Genomic DNA, 16,648 nt, shown 5'->3' with positions numbered 1-16,648 from the left:
TAATAAATAAATATTATTACAACCAAAGTAGTTATCATTTAGCATTTACTTAAATTGTTACTTTTGTTAATTATCATCCAATATTTTCAAATGCACTTTGTGACATTATTCAATAGGTAAATTGTAGTCCTTAAAGATAAACTGATTTGAATCAGCAGTAACAGTAAAGTAAGCAGAAGTTCTTAAAGAGTCTTTACATTGTAAATAAGTAATTATTATTATTATTATTTGTAATTAATTTTTTTTTTTTAAGAATTCAGCTTTTGTGCATTAGTTCAGTTTTCTGCAAGGACCTGTAAATAAAACATTTAGCTTATTAACATTACTTTTTAATCGTCATTTTTATTTTTAAGGAATTTTAACAGAATGCAATTGTGCGAATAGGCTCACGTTTTGCCTTTTCAATGTTTGGAATCACTTCCGGTTTTGGAGACAAACTCAGTGTTACATTTAAGATTCCTCTGTTTGCCAGAATATTTTCCAACTAAAATTAACATTTCAATAATAAACTTATTACATAATTCTGTTGAAAAAAATCTTAAGTCTCTTTCCCTTTTATTCTCCACATGGTGTGGTGTAATATTAAATGTGCACTCATACATATTTCACTGTAATTATTGTTTGTTTCATTATATCTTTCTAAATCAAATCAAATCACTTTATTGTCACACAGCCATATACACAAGTGCAATGGTGTGTGAAATTCTTGGGTGCAGTTCCGATCAACATAGCAGTCGTGACAGTGATGAGACATATACCAATTTACAATAAACATCAGATTAACACAGCACAATTTAAACATCTGTTATACACATAATTACACTCAATAATATACAAATAATAACATACACTGTACAGTATACAATATGCACTATATAGATACACATTATTCAATAAAAAAATAAAAAATTAAAATATATAAAAAAGTGTATATATATATATAGAATGTACAGTATTGTACTGTATTGACATTCAGGCTGTCGGTTGATAGTCAGTTGTTAAGAGAGAACATAATATAATAATAATAATATAATTTATAATAGTCTGGTGTGAGATATAAGAGTAAGGGTAATAAAGTGCAGTGCTGATGTATTTGATCATGGGAGATCAAGAGTTCAAAAGTCTGATTGCTTGGGGGAAGAAGCTATCATGGAGTCGGCTGGTGCGGGTCCTGATGCTGCGATACCGCCTACCTGATGGTAGCAGTGAGAACAGCCCATGGCTCGGGTGGCTGCAGTCTCTGATGATCCTCCGAGCTTTTTTCACACACCGCCTTGTATATATGTCCTGGAGGGAGGGAAGCTCACCTCCGATGATGTGTCTGGCAGTTCGCACCACCCTTTGCAGTGCTTTGCGGCTGTGGGCGGTGCTATTGCCGTACCAGGCGGAGATGCAGCCAGTCAGGATGCTCTCTACAGTGCAGGTGTAGAACCGTGTGAGGATGTGGCGGTTCATTCCAAACTTCCTCAGCCATCTCAGGAAGAAGAGGCGCTGATGAGCCTTCTTCACAACGACTTCAGTGTGGATGGACCATGTGAGTTCCTCAGTGATGTGGACACCCAGGAACTTGAAGCTGCTGACTCTCTCCACTGGTGCTCCATTGATGACCACAAGCTCCTTTGTCTTACTGACATTGAGGGAGAGGTTGTGCTCCTGACACCAGTGTGTCAGAGTGTGCACCTCCTCTCTGTAGGCTGTTTCATCATTGTCAGTGATCAGACCTACCACCGTCGTGTCATCAGCAAACTTAATGATGGCATTGGAGCTATGTGTTGCCACACAGTCATGTGTGTACAAGGAATACAGTAGTGGGCTGAGAACACAGCCCTGCGGGGCTCCAGTGTTGAGGGTCAGTGATGAGGAGATGTTGCTGCCTATTCTAACCACCTGGTGTCTGCTTGACAGGAAGTCCAGGATCCAGCTGCACAGCGAGCTGTTTAAGCCCAGAGCCCGGAGTTTCTCATCTAGCTTGGAGGGCACTATGGTGTTGAATGCTGAGCTGTAGTCTACAAACAGCATTCTCACATAAGTGTTCTTTTTTCCAGGTGGGAGAGAGCAGTGTGTATTGTAGATGCAATGGCATTATCAGTGGAGCGGATGTTGCGGTAAGCAAACTGCAGCGGGTCAAGAGAGAGTGGCAATACAGAGCAGATGTAATCTCTGATTAGTCTCTCAAAACATTTGCTGATGATGGGGGTCAGAGCAACAGGACGCCAGTCATTTAAACAAGTTATTTTTGATTGTTTTGGAACAGGCACAATGGTGGATGTTTTAAAGCATGTGGGGACTACAGACAAAGAGAGGGAAAGGTTGAAAATGTCCGTAAAAACACCAGCCAGCTGGTTCGCGCACGCTCTGATGACGCGGCCCGGAATGCCGTCTGGGCCAGCGGCTTTGCGGATATTCACCCGTCGGAAGGATCGTGTAACATCCGCTACAGAGACGGAGAGTGAACTAACCTCTGTAGCTTCGGCCGCGAGAGCTCTCTCCGCGAGGGTGGTGTTATTTCCCTCGAAACAAGCATAAAAAGTATTTAGCTCATCCGGTAGAGAGGCAGCGGTGTTCATGGCGGAGTTTTTATTCCCTTTAAAGTCTGTGATGATGTTAATTCCCTGCCACATGCTTCTAGAGTTGGTGGTGTTAAACTGTCCTTCAATCTTACTCCTGTACTGGCGTTTTGCGGTTCTGATATATAACTGGCTTGTTTATGCTCCTCCACGTTCCCGGAATTAAAAGCGGAGGTCCGCACATTAAGTGCCGCGCGAACATCGCTATTGATCCAAGGTTTCTGATTCGGATAGATTCGTACAGTTCTGGTCGGAACGATGTCCTCTACGCACGTTCTGATGAAACACATTACGCTATCAGCATAAAGCTCGATGTCGTCATCAGAGGCGGACCGGAACATCTCCCAGTCCGTGTGATCAAAACAGTCTTGTAGTGTAGAATCTGATTGGTCCAACCAGCACTGGATCGTTCTGAGGGTGGGTGCTTCCTGTTTCAATTTCTGCCTGTAAGCGGGCAGAAGCAGAATGGAAGAGTGGTCCCATTTGCCAAATGGTGGGCGGGGGAGGGGTTTGTAGCCATCCCGGAACGGAGAGTAGCAATGGTCCAAAACCCGGTCCCCTCGTGTGTTGAAACTAATGTGCTGGTGATATTTTGGTGCGACTGATTTTAAACTGGCTTTATTAAAGTCCCAGGTCACAATGAACGCGGCCTCAGGGTGCGCGGTTTCCTGCTCACTTATACTCCCATACAGTTCCTTGAGTGCCCGGTCTGTGTCGGCTTGTGAGGGAATGTACACAGCTGTGATAATGACTGCTGTGAATTCCCTCGGTAGCCAGAATGGTCGACACAGAAGCATGAGAAATTCCAGATCAGGAGAGCAGAAAGACTTGATAGAATGTACGTTCCTCTGATCACACCAGGATCTGTTGATCATAAAACATACACCACCACCTCTGCTTTTACCTGAGAGGTCTTTCGCTCTGTCCGCTCGGTGCACGGAGAACCCCGCGGGTTCAATGGCTGAGTCTGGAATCTCCACAGACATCCAAGTTTCCGTAAGGCAGATAATGCAGCAGTCCCTTGTATCTCGTTGGAAAGAGATCCACGCTTTCAGCTCGCAGAGCTTGTTATCCAGAGACTGAACATTTGCCAGTAGAATAGTGGGTAGCGGGGGTCGATTTGCGTGGCGTCTTACTCTGATGAGAACGCCGGCTCTGTTTCCCCTTTTCCTCCTGCGTTTCCGCGGCCGTGCTGCCCAGACAAAGGGCTCCGCTTGCGTGTTTGTAAACAGTGGGTCGGCATTGAGGAATGTGAAGTCCGGTTTACGGTGTGAGATTGCTGAACCAATGTCCAGAAGTGTTTGTCTGTCGTAGACAATAAGGCAGACAACATCCAAGACAAAAAACATAAGAATTGTGAACAAAACAAACAAAACATTACTATGTTGTGTCAGAGCTCGCAACGCAGCAGCCATACTCGGCGCCATCTTGAGTCAACACATGACTCAACATGACATCTCACCTGTTTCAGAATTTTGACAGTCATAGCTGAGTCAGTCAAATCAACTTTAGAGGTAAACCGCATCTGTACAAATGTGCCTTTAAAAACAGGACCTAACAAACAAACAAACTTTCATAAATGTAAATACACACAGCAGTGCAACTTCTACTTCAAAGAACACTGAAGTTTGAAAACAGTACATTCTGACAATATGGACCTTTATACATTTGTTATGAACATCCATCTCGGGTGATCCGATCACATGTGGTCATTTAAGTTCGGATTTTGATGGGAGGCTTTCTGATTTACATATCATAACTTACTACTTTTTTACTATTTTCATCTCACTGCAAAAGTGTTAATATAAACAGTCTTTCAATGATGTGCAGTGTTCATTAAAGTTCCCACTATGAATGTGGTCACATTTTCCACTACGTCTGAATGCGGATCGCATCACAACAATTTTTGGACCCCATTTACACCTTATGCTGCCCACTTGTGATTAGATCTCCCAAAACGAATGTTATTCTGCCTTCACGTGCTATCAGAATTTTCCAACTTCTCAAGTCGTAAATGAGTATGTCACATTCAAGTACTTTGATGTCGTAAAGTACAGAAAACATGGAGGATGCCAGTATAATTCACATATTTTCATTGGGGAATTCTTATTTTGACACAGCAATACATGTTACCCAGTCAACTTGCTGAAGAAAATGTAATTTTGGTCAAATACATGCTACTAATTTTTTTCTGTGTAAAAATTACATAAATGTCAGAAATGGCAAGTGCTTACAAGGTAACTGCATTTAGAAAAATGTATAAGAGCTGTCATTCACTAGAGAAACTGTACTCTCCTACACCATGCTGAAAGCTTACATCTCCTCTCAACTCGAAAACTCGGGTAGCAGAATTACCTCAGTTGTAATTACGCTTCATTTGAAACTTCCGAGTAGAAAATGTCTCGGTTATGTATGTAACCTCGGTTCCCTGAGATGAAGGGAATGGCATTGTGCCATGCTGACGCATATGGGAAATTCCTTTTTCCGATGACCTAGTTGAAACCCTTCTTCAGTAACGCTTGGCTATGGTGTTTAAGCCCCGCCCTTTTAGGCACAAAGCTATCCGGTATATAAGTGGGTGCAGACACATCATTCCTCAGAATTTTCTGACAAAGGGACAAAGAGCGCATCGCTCGAACCTCAAAAAACTCTGAGTCCATAGTGCGACCAGCTTATGCAATGTCTCGATCCGTTCATCTCAGGGAACCGAGGTTACATACGTAACCGAAACGTTCCTTTACGATTCAGTTCACTGAATCCCGTCTGGCTGAGCGGGAACGTGATCGTGGTCGAGCGAAAACCAGAATGAACATCGGCAGGGCATTTGATTCCTGAAGGGACCTTCATTCGGTTTTGGGGATCAAAACTGACCCTGAATTGGCGTTCTTCTTATTGGACAGGTAAGCTTACATAACTGCAAAGAGTGTGAAATATAGTGCCATAAGAATTGATCTGTGTAATTTTAGCTAACTTGATCTTGCCTGCTAACGCTGACGAATTGCAAGCTACCCTGCTTTGTAACTTTCAAATAATTTCAACGATCTTCTCTTTATACTAAAAGTCAGTTATACAGGATTAATTCAAGCAAATATGCTGGTTTCTTGATCGTAGGACAACATATGACATACAAAACATACAATAGTGCAACATAACAGTGCAGTGCAACAGTAAACTTTCTGGTATAGTTTGGTAGTATGTAGCTGTATGTGTGTATCAGTATGCTATGTTAGCTGTTAAGTAGTTTTAGTTTAGTCTCAAAGTTTGTAGCAAAATAATCATAACTGTGTAATTTTAATCATGCTACCTCATCTGTCAGCATGATGCCAGTGGGTCACATTCAGTCTCTTTTTACGTTACTTCTATTGTTTTGGCCGATGCTCGCTCACTCGCGTCCCTATGTAGTGTGTGAATGAGCATGAGCAACAGGTAGCAGGCTGCAGTTCACTTAACGACCACAGGTGTCATTAATAACAAGGGTTTCTGAATCTTACATACTGCACCTTTAAGAATAGGCCGACTATGTTGCAGGCAGTGAAGAGATAATTTATGTTAATGTGATTTTATCATTTGAAGATCTATGTATTGTGCTATTTAGGCTCATAGCTCACTGTTTACTTTATTCCCTGCTAATCTGAGATAACGTTTTTATTCCTGAGTACCGACTCCTGACAAATAACAGAATAACCGTTCGTGAACTCTGACGGTTCACCAAATATTACAAACAGTTACCGTGCACATACAGTGTTTAGGGTATTAAGGCATCTTTTGCTTTTTCATTAAACATTAAATGCATGGAGGACTTAAACATTTAAAGTCCTCCATTCTGTTGCTTATATGAATTTAAACCATCAGCTTTGTACGCAGCCAGGATAAACTGCAACTTATCTTTGTGTTTGGAAGCGTTTTGTAAATCAGACGCTGTTCTCTGTAATCCTTCAAATAAACGCGCTGCACCTGTGAGACACAGATTCCCTTGAGCGCACTCGAGTGTCTGTGCTCGCGCTGCTGTTATTCAGCATGCATTCGGAATAACAAATGCTATTTCATATAAGGCTGACATTTACATGGATTTATCTCAAAGAAAATAAATAAATAACTGATTTAGAGCTCGAGGCCCCTTGGGTTCAGAGGCCCCTGGGCAACGGCCCAATCGGCCCGGTGGTTAATCCATCGCCAAGTACAAGTCAGTGAATTTACCGTCTTTCACAAGGACACAAACTACAATCCCATGAAGCATTGCGAATGACATGATCGAATATATAGCTGTGTAAATATATAAAACTATTAATTTTAGGTCGTTTATCATAAGTATAGGAACAATATAGTTTATGTTTATTGTGAAATATTCCAATATACATAAATATATAAGTGCAGGGAGAGCGACTCGTTTGCGTCATTGAAGTAAGGAAGGGTGATACCACTTATTTTCTTTTCGATCCGATACCAATAATTTAAAGTCCAATATCGTCGATACTGATTTCTTGGGATAAAATGGGTAACTTAAAATATAATTTTTTGTCATAATTCAAGTCATTATTATTATTATTATTATTATTATTATTATTATTATTATTATTATTTTACATTTGTGAGCCTAAACAGAAAATTATTAGACTTCTGTTTTGCTTACCCTTACAAAAATGTACCATGGTTTCACTGCAATGACTATAATTTAACCATGGGATTAAGTTAAACCATAGTTACCGAACAATTAACCATGGTTACTACTACAATATTACTGTAGTAATATTATATATTTATGTTTAGCAGGGAAATACATTTACAGTGCAAATTATGGTTATTCCATGGATGATTGTGCATCAGCATCAGACGCTGGAAATGTCCCACCCCTTCCTGAAACTGAATATATTATTGGTTAGCAAATAACCAATCACGTCTGAAATGAACGTTCTGATTGGTGGATCAGCTTAGTCGGACGGCCTGTCTTGCCAGTGCCACCAGTTGCACTCCCGCAGCTCCGTGCACGTTCAGAGAGAATCTTTGAACACTTAAAAAAATTATATATACACACACACACACACACACACACACAATTCACTCAACGGTGCTGCGGCATCGCGTTAGTAGATTGAAAAAGTTCCGGGTCAAAAGACTACTCGTTCTGGCAGCCACACGTATCATCACTTGTTTCAGGTGGGCATACGCAAAAACCTAAGAAAGATAGGAGGGCATATGGCGTATGCCCTAGACCAGTGGTTCTCAACCAGGGGGCCGGGACCCACTAGGGGGCCTCAGCACACTTCCAAGATGACTTAATAAGAAATATTAAAATAATTAAAATAATCCTACTTAATTAAAATGCTAAAAAATACTTTAAGATGTATGCCTACAAATTATAAACAGACTCTTTCTGAAACTTCTAGAATCAAAAATGATCAGTGGTTAATTATTTTAATCAGACACGTCTAGTTTCGGTCGAGGGGGCCTTCAAATATTGTCTAGGACAGTGGGGGGCTTGTAGTCAAAAAGGTTGAGAACCACTGCCTTAGACTACACGACCAGAAGCTGTTTCTCTGATTGTCTATCATTACCTCTACAAGACACTGATCCCTCTTGTTTGAACGAGTCTTGTGATGGCACAAGCACTTGTCTGCTTGTGTCTTTCAGCATTTATGAATGTTAAGATGAGTGGAAGAAGAAACAGTTCCCATCATGCACAAGTATTTGCTAATATAGCCTAATCCTTTTTATTTCACTTAGAAGCTTATGATTATTGTTCGTGGTAACCAAATAATAATAGCCCTGGTTTAAAAAATATTTTCGATATTTCGGTGCGAGGATCGATATTTTTGATACAACGTCAGTATCGGAAGTATCGATACTTCAGGATCGATCCGCTCATCCCTACACTGAAGTGGGCGGTCGCTTCCGGATGGCTTCAACAGAAGTTTATACAACGGACTAACAACCTCGGAGCTCACGGTAGATCTGTCTTTAAAGGTTTATAAGTTATTGTTAAAAATGAATTTGTCTTTAGAAAAAAAATATGGGATTTTTACTAACGGAACCCGTTTGCTGGGTGAAAACGCATGTGTGTTTTATTAGAGTGTGCACCTTTTCATTTGAATCGTTTTATTTTGGGATCTTGTTGTTTTCTTTTAGTTATCATTCATTTCAGAGGCTTTTTTTCTCTTCTGTTGTGTATTAAATCAACTGTTCGCTTGACTGAGCAGTTTATTCTGTTGTGCGCCATCACTTGAAAGTAAAGTGAAAGTAAAAGTAAAAAAGTGAACGTGCTTTAAATGTTTTTCTAAGCAGGACTTGATGAATTGCTGCAGTGTTTATGATTACAACCTGTAACTTACAACTAACTATCCCCAAAGTGGTAAGCATCATTTTTTATTCTTTTCTTTTTTTCTCACTTTATTATCTGTTCTTAGTGTAAACTAGTCGTTCATGAGCGATTCGTTCATTTTGAACGAATCATATATGTGACTCAGAAGAACGAGTATCTCAGAGAGTGATTCGTTCATCTTGTCTCGGCCGCGCATGTGCATTGCGCAACCTGCGTTCGTTTGTTACGTGAAAACCGAACAGGCGCTGTACAGGAAACAGAAATGATTAGTTCACCTCTCGAGTCTTTTGGTCTGAATCGTTTGTTCTTTTGTCACGTGACCGCCGTATACGCAATGCACGTACGTCTGTCACGTGACAAAAGAACGAACGACTCGGACAAGATTGAAACAGTATAAAGCAGCTACTCAACACGTGGCCCGCGTTATGATATCATCATCAGAAATATATTTATCAGCAGCGAATCAAATCTGTATGAATTGTGTCCATTTTCACGAGGATTTACGCTAGTTCTCTACATTGCTGAATCACATTAAAGAGGGAATTCAACTGCAAGATGTTACAAAAAAAAAAAAATAATAATATCTGAGCATGTCTGATGTTATGAGAGCGGCGGTCGGTCTACGTGCGTGCCCACGCGCTGTCTGTCAATCAAACATGCGCGCTCACTATCTCACTTCAACATGGCGCGAATCTGTCCAGTCTCTCGGATAGCTCATGAGAGATACAGTATGTACTCATCATGACAACAATATTTACAGGAGAAATAACCGTTTTTCCTGCAGTGACGGGGTTGAGACACTTTCAAGTAAATGCTTTCTAGTGATCTACTTCGGTGCAATACGCTTATTGGGGGTGAACAAAACTTTATGTCTTCATTTAAGGACTTTTGGTGCTAATAATGGCTTTATCGCTCTAATGAACACATCTCTGGTGTATGTGATGTTGAACACTCATGGTGTTTATTATTTGACAATCACAGTGACAACAGAAGTTGTCTACAAGTTACTCTACAACTCTACAAGTTAAAGGACTTGGCAGCTATGCCTGTCAGTTGCAGAATCACCATGTATGCACTACAGTGGCCGAACATGTGATCGGCAGCATTAGTAAAGGACCACTGTAGTCATTTATGCATTCGGTTAGAGTTGAGACAGTTCGACATAAAGTAAATAAACTATTACATAATATCAGCATGAACTAAAATATACTTACATTTACATTTTATAAATTGGTATACCAAATGCTGTTCATTAAATGTCATAGTGACTTTCTGTTTATTACATATTTGGTATCACACAGAAACTGATGGGGTGGCAATGCTTTTTCTTAGGGTGGCAGTTGCCGCACCATCCAACCTCTGTAGATCTGTAGATCACTACTATCCTTTGGAAAGTACCTAATGGCAAACACACTGTTTACCTACAATGATCTTATCACTGAGTATTTACAAATCAACAGGTCAAACCATACCACCATGCACGAATGCTACCATAAAATGCTACCGCAATGTTTTTAATAATAATGAAAGTAAAGATGAAGGAAATCCACAGCTTCTTTCATCTGATTGGTCAAACCGCACCATCTTCTGTATGGCCTTAATTTTGTCAGGCTGAATAAGAGTCGGTGCAGCTCTGCCAATGTGTTTACACTTTAATAAATTAATGTTGTGAACCTCCACTCACTGTTAACTACACATGCCATTTGAAGCCGAAATATGTCGCTGGACACATAATAAGTGTTGTTGCGACTTGTGAAGCGTTGCCTTTGATGTACGACGCGTGAGAGATTGCAAACCCAGACTATATGCTGACACAGAAATGCATAGGAGTGGATATAATTAAAATTGTAATATTTGAATAATTAAAAATATAAGTTTTGAGGAAAAAATAATCCATTCAATCACTTTTCATTTTCCAGGAAAGTCAGTTTCCTTAGTCTTTGATAAAAGGCACCACTTATTACATTCAACTGATGAAACTGTTAAATTATTTTTGTAATTAATTGTTTTGTTAAATTATAGACTTGTATGAAAGATTATTGGGTTTCTTTGGATGAACTTGGAAAAAAAAAATATATTGAAATGAGAAAGTTACAGCAATGTAACTGACTGTTAAAACAGAATAACCTGGTTTCAAAATTACTCCAAAAAAATTTATTTACAGCAGATATAATACACAATATACTGTGATTTATATAAGGTTATATGAAACAGAAACGTAAAGTTTCACAAGTTGAAAAAATTTTGAGGACAACAACAACCTTTGAATGACGTCTGGCTTCTTATGAATCTATATTTTCTTATTAATGTGATTCTTTGAACCCCCCCATTAACAATCAACAATATTTAATAAATACAAATGATTGATATCTTACGAGGAAGTATTTTTATTTCCTAAAGATGTATCAACATACCAATGACAGTAACTCCAGTGGCGACAGCAGTGCCTCAGATCACAGCATTGAAGAACCTCCTTCTTTGAACCGTAAGTCAGTAAATTACATGATTCATTTTTGAACAACATTAAAGTTCACTCAAAAATGATAATCCTCTCATAATTTACTCATCTTTACAGTTTGTTGTCTCAAACTTTTATGACTACCTTTCTTCCGTGGACCACAAATAAAAGTCTTCCAATGGAGACATGATGTGTGTTTGTCCATACAATGCAAGTGAATGGTGACCAAATGTTCAAGCTCCTAAAAGAACATAAAGGCAGTATAAAAGTAATCCATGTGACTCCAGTGATTTAATCAATGTCTTCTGAAACAATCTAATCAGTTTTGTGTGAGAACGACCAAAATATAACTCCTTTCTCACTGTACGTCTTGCCACTGCAGAGTCTTGGCACGATCATGATTTAAACTCAATTACACTTCCTAGTTCTTGACGCATGAGCACAGTGAAATGTAAACGAGCTTGAAATCATGATTGCCAAGGAGACTGCTGATGTCAAAATTTAGTGAAAAAGGAGTTACACCCAAAACGGATTAGTTCTCTTCAAAAGACAGATTTAACCACTGGAGTCATATGGATTACTTTTATGCTGCCTTTATGTGCTTTTTGGAGCTTCAAAGTTCTGATCACCATACACTTGCATTGTATGGACCTACAGAGCTGAAATATTCTTCTAAAAATCTTCATTTGTGTTCTGCAGAAGAAAGTGAGTAATGAACATGAAAGTAAGTAAATGATGAGATAAATTTAATTTGAGTGAACTATACCTTTAATGCTCTGTGGAGATTTAAATAAACAAACCAACCTCTCTAACCTAGTAAATCATAAACCTTGACCTAACCAACTGTTTCATAAAAAATAAATGTGAGATGATAGAGATGAACCTTAAAATTCTCATCAGATTTTCTAGTTTTAAATAAACAAACTGACCTCTCTAACCTAGTACACTGTGACATGAACATTTCGAAAATAATATTTTTGTGTATATATATATATATATATATATATATATATATATATATATATAAATATATTACTATAATAAATCTAAAGCACATATGATCTTTATTACACCTTACAGAGACAATGTGGAACAAGACCAGAGAGACGGGTATCTACCAGTCTGATCATGCACATTTTAACAGGTTAGTATCACAGTTCATGTGCAATCTACCCAAGATGTACTGCATGTAAATGTATGATGGATAAAAAATATTCTGGCATTGCTTCCACTGGAAAAAATAAAAACGAGTCCACTATAACAGGGCATAATCAAATTACAGTTACATTTTATTACATGATTACATTCTTGATTACATGACCAATCTCCCAACGGCAATAACTAGCGTGTACTTTACTGATTATGCTCCTAAATTTCAAAAGTGCATCTGAGCCAGAGCCTGAAATACGTGTGATAGGCCAACACACTCTCACGGCGAAATCATCAGGATTTGTACAGCTTTTCTAAATTTGGCTAATTCGTATGATATCATGTGACTGCACTCGTTTGAATTCCTACGATTTTCACTACAGCCAATGACGTCACTGGACATTGTTTCCATCTAATATGCAACAATTACTTGCTTCTGTCACACACAACAGCTTGCTATCATGTTTACACTACAGATTGGTTAAGTTTAGATAGGGGTTTGGGTAATATTAATTAATAATATTAATAAGCATGTCCTTAACGCCTCGTGCGCCTTCCGCATCAGATATCCGGGAATTTGCCTCACCAAAATATTTTTCCTGTGTGGTGAATTTATCGGCATAGAAATCATAACAAGCAGTTAATTAACTGTCAAGTATAATTTTAATTACAGATCTGATTCTGAGTCAAAACCCGGCAGCATCAAATCTGTATTAATGCATCATATCTAACAATAATTCAGAAACAACTGAGAAATTTACTTTTACCTCTAATAATGTTTTCCTTGTATCTGGATTAGCTGTGCATGTATATGTAGTAATTATACATATTTGTTAAAAAGGTCTTCATTCACAAAATGCAACATCCACAACGGGCAATTAGGCAAAGAAATGTGTGATACAGCAGTTTCCATCAGGATCACAGCACATGTTTCATATTTATGCACAACATGAAGTGGTGTAGTTCCAAAAATATACTGTGATAGACCCTTTGGCCTGTAGTTTCATGGAAAAAAAATAATAATATTGGAACAAAATTATCTGGTAATAACCGGTTACCAGCACTTAAAAATAACATTTTTACTACGGAACAATTGAAAATCACTTTGTTCCGGATTTCGATTACGTTCTGCTAAAAATTTCTCTTTTGTTCCTTGAACCATTTTTAGTCAGTTATCACTGCATACACTAAAAACAGTGTGGTCCCTCTCTTCATATAAGCATGGACAGAAATAACTTGACATTCAAAGTCAACCCTGCTTCGAAAATAATGTTTTGTTCTTACATACCATGCAAATGCAATTCGGCCAATGCCTCAGGATGGCAGGGTTAAATCTTGTCCTTCATAATCTGAGAATGTGTAACACACACACACACACACACACACACACACACACTGTACCTCCATCACAATTATACAGTCTAGATGTTATAAGATCAACTGTCATGAACTTCTAGAGGTTCTGTATAAGACTCAAATATGTATTACGTATATACAATTTAATAGACTATTAGTGTTTTTCTTGAAATTAAACAAGAAAAAAAAAACAATCACACACTATGTTAAAACACCTTTTGATTAAAATCATAACATCTTAGTGCTCATTTATCATTTCTGCAGATCGCATGATGATGCCAGTCTAATTAATCCCGGCCCTCCAGCACAGTACCGTCTAAACACGGCAAGAATAAACTTTGATGGGACTGATGGAAAGGTCAGACTGTGGACATATGGGAAAAAAGACAGAAGCAAGCAAAACAAAATCATACTGATAGTGGGAGAAACCGGTACTGGTAAGACCACCATCATCAACACCATGGTCAACTATTTACTGGGGGTGAAGTTTAAGGATGAAAAGTATTATGAGATCACAGAAGAACAAGAACACAAAGATCAAACTAAATCCCAGACATCTGCAATCACTGTCTATGAGGTGTTTGATGATGAGAACCCAATATCTCTCACCATTATTGATACTCCAGGATATGCAGCCACTGAAGGATTTGAGAAAGATGGAGAGATTGCTGAATATCTGGCCAAATTATTTTCAAGTGAGTTTGGGATAAAGTTTATTGACGCAGTTTGTTTTGTGATGAAGGCATCTCAGAATCGTCTCTCTGGAAAAGAGTTTTACATCTTCCACTCAGTTCTGTCTCTGTTTGGTCGAGATATAGAGAACAACATTGTGTGCTTACTCACACATTCAGATGGAGGACCACCTACAAATGCAATAAATGCAATTAACAAAGCTAAGATCCCCTGTAGAAGAGATGAAGAAAATCAGCCTGTTCATTTCTTATTCAACAACTGTCAGAAAGAGAAAAGAGACAAACGGTATAAGCGTGTTTTTAAATCAGCTTGGGAACTGGGAGAGGAAAGTATGGACGAATTATTGTCACTACTGGAAGAAAACAACAGAAAAAGTGTCCAGATGACATTAGAAGTTCTGAAAGAGCGGAAACGACTTGAGGCCTGTATCTCCAACCTGAATGAGCAAATCACTGAGAAGGAGTTAAAAATGAAAGAACTGAGTGAGATTCAGGAAGTGCTTAAAGAGAACAGGGAAAAAATAAAGAATTGTGAAAACTTTCAGTTTACAGTCAACAGAGTTTACAAAGAAAAAGTCTCCATTGAGAATGAATGGTGGTGGAGCAGTTATGCGACCTGCTGCACTGTCTGTGAGGAGAACTGTCACAACTACTGCTGGTGGGTTTCTCCCAATAATCTCTCAATGTGTTCAGTCATGTTAAACAGCTACTGTACTGTGTGTACAGGGAAGTGTCATTACACCAAACATGTCAAAGAGAACAAAAAATATGTGTCAAAGACAAAGAAAGTCACTCTGACATTTAATGATCTGGAAAAGGAGTATGAACGCACTGGTGACAAGCCTTTGACAAGATTTGACAAAGACAAATATAAAAAGATTAAAAGGGAACATGAAAGCAACATGAAACTGTATGAGGAGAAAACAGACATAGAGGAAAAAAATAGCAGACGGCTGGCAGAAATTGAAAAAGAAAAGTCCAACCTGGTGAATGAAGCTTACAGCACCATCATGAATCTGAGTAAGATTGCATTGAAAGCAGACAGCGCGTTCACTCTACAGTATCTGGATTTCTTGATTCCCAGACTGGAGGAGGAGGGAAGAGAGGAATGGATGAAGAACCTGGAGGATCTGAGAAAAGCTGCAGATGAGGATAAAAATAAGGGGGCTTTACATCACCTGAGAGAATTTAGTGGCCGAAAATTTTACCAATTTGCCAATTATTTCTCTGTTAAAAAGGAATAAAATTAAACAAATATTTTACAGACAAGATGAAAAAGCAGAACGGATGTTTCTTGAGACTGTTAAAAAAAAAAATTATTTCACAGCCATGTAACTGACACTTTATCGGTTATTTGGATTTTATTCGAAACACTCAATTAAGCATTAATTTAGTTATAGTCTACCTGTGAAAAGATTATGAATAGAATAGAATAGAATAGAATAGAATAGAATAGAGGATTGTTGGTTGCAAATGGATAAAAAATACATAGAAATACCATGTATATTTTATTTTACAAAAAATTATAATAATAATAATTAGGCTCAGAGTTATGGCCTAAAAGGAATCACACACACTTTGTTTGGATCAATATTAATTGACCCTTCGCTAAGCCCCACCTTAAAAGTGCTTCTGACCAGAGGCGTGTCCAGGATTTTTTGCCAGGGGTGGAGGGGTGTTGCAGTGTTTTCTGCGTAGGATTTCAGTCCGGCCGGGTGGGGGTTGTGTTGGGGGGAGGTTGTCGGCTGTGGAGTAATGCTGTGTCCTGCCAAATGTCAGAGCGAGGGGGGTGGGTGGGGGTGCAGAATGTTTCGGGTCGTGTTGGAGTGGCAAGTGGGGTGGCAAAGCTCATTTTTAGGATGGCAGCTGCCACCCTTCTTGCCCTGTCCCTGCTTCTTACCAATCCTGTCTTAGCAACTGTTGCCCTTCTGCCATTACTCTGACATGTATTTGCTATTTTCCAATGAGAGCCTATGGAAGCAATATGTGTTTAAGTACTTTTGTTGCTGGGTCATTTGTAATAGTGACACGAGTAACCCAGAGAGGATACATGTCTTTTTTTTAATCTTTAAATAAATCCGAAGAGCATGTTATGGATTAAACAATGATA

General features: G+C 38.8%; 2 protein-coding genes across 10 annotated transcripts in view; both read left to right on the top strand.

The window, feature by feature from the left end:
- Positions 1–8,457: 8,457 nt before the first annotated feature.
- The window catches only part of LOC127447851 (GTPase IMAP family member 7-like), a 54,318-nt gene continuing 46,127 nt past the window's right edge, over positions 8,458–16,648 (top strand). For 3 of the 9 annotated variants that reach the window (XM_051710107.1, XM_051709976.1, XM_051710059.1), the window contains exon 1: positions 8,458–8,510. The gene's annotated coding sequence lies outside the window, so the exon portion shown is untranslated. Of the gene's footprint in view, positions 8,529–8,843; positions 8,914–16,648 lie in introns of those variants that run through there. The other 6 variants (XM_051710135.1, XM_051710070.1, XM_051710007.1 and 3 more) reach the window with 5 other exon arrangements.
- Positions 8,920–16,455, top strand: LOC127447719 (uncharacterized). Its single transcript, XM_051709764.1, has 4 exons — positions 8,920–9,690; positions 11,284–11,368; positions 12,422–12,485; positions 14,111–16,455. The coding sequence occupies exons 1-4, from the start codon at positions 9,625–9,627 to the stop codon at positions 15,780–15,782; spliced, it is 1,887 nt and encodes a 628-aa protein (XP_051565724.1). The 5' UTR covers positions 8,920–9,624; the 3' UTR covers positions 15,783–16,455.

The sequence above is a fragment of the Myxocyprinus asiaticus genome, chromosome 1 (genome assembly GCF_019703515.2).
Source record: "Myxocyprinus asiaticus isolate MX2 ecotype Aquarium Trade chromosome 1, UBuf_Myxa_2, whole genome shotgun sequence".
NCBI lineage: Eukaryota > Metazoa > Chordata > Actinopteri > Cypriniformes > Catostomidae > Myxocyprinus > Myxocyprinus asiaticus.
Note: the sequence above shows the minus strand (reverse complement) of the source record. Positions and strands in the feature narration are given on the sequence as shown.

What these genes read in the sequence shown, in the direction of transcription:
- LOC127447719 (XM_051709764.1), top strand. Translation starts at nt 9,625, where the DNA reads ATGACAACAATATTTACAGGAGAAATAACCGTTTTTCCTGCAGTGACG. An exon ending in CGGGGTTGAGACACTTTCAA is followed by an intron (nt 9,691 to 11,283) that starts GTAAATGCTTTC and finishes TATTTCCTAAAG; the next exon opens with ATGTATCAACATACCAATGA. An exon ending in GATCATGCACATTTTAACAG is followed by an intron (nt 12,486 to 14,110) that starts GTTAGTATCACA and finishes TCATTTCTGCAG; the next exon opens with ATCGCATGATGATGCCAGTC.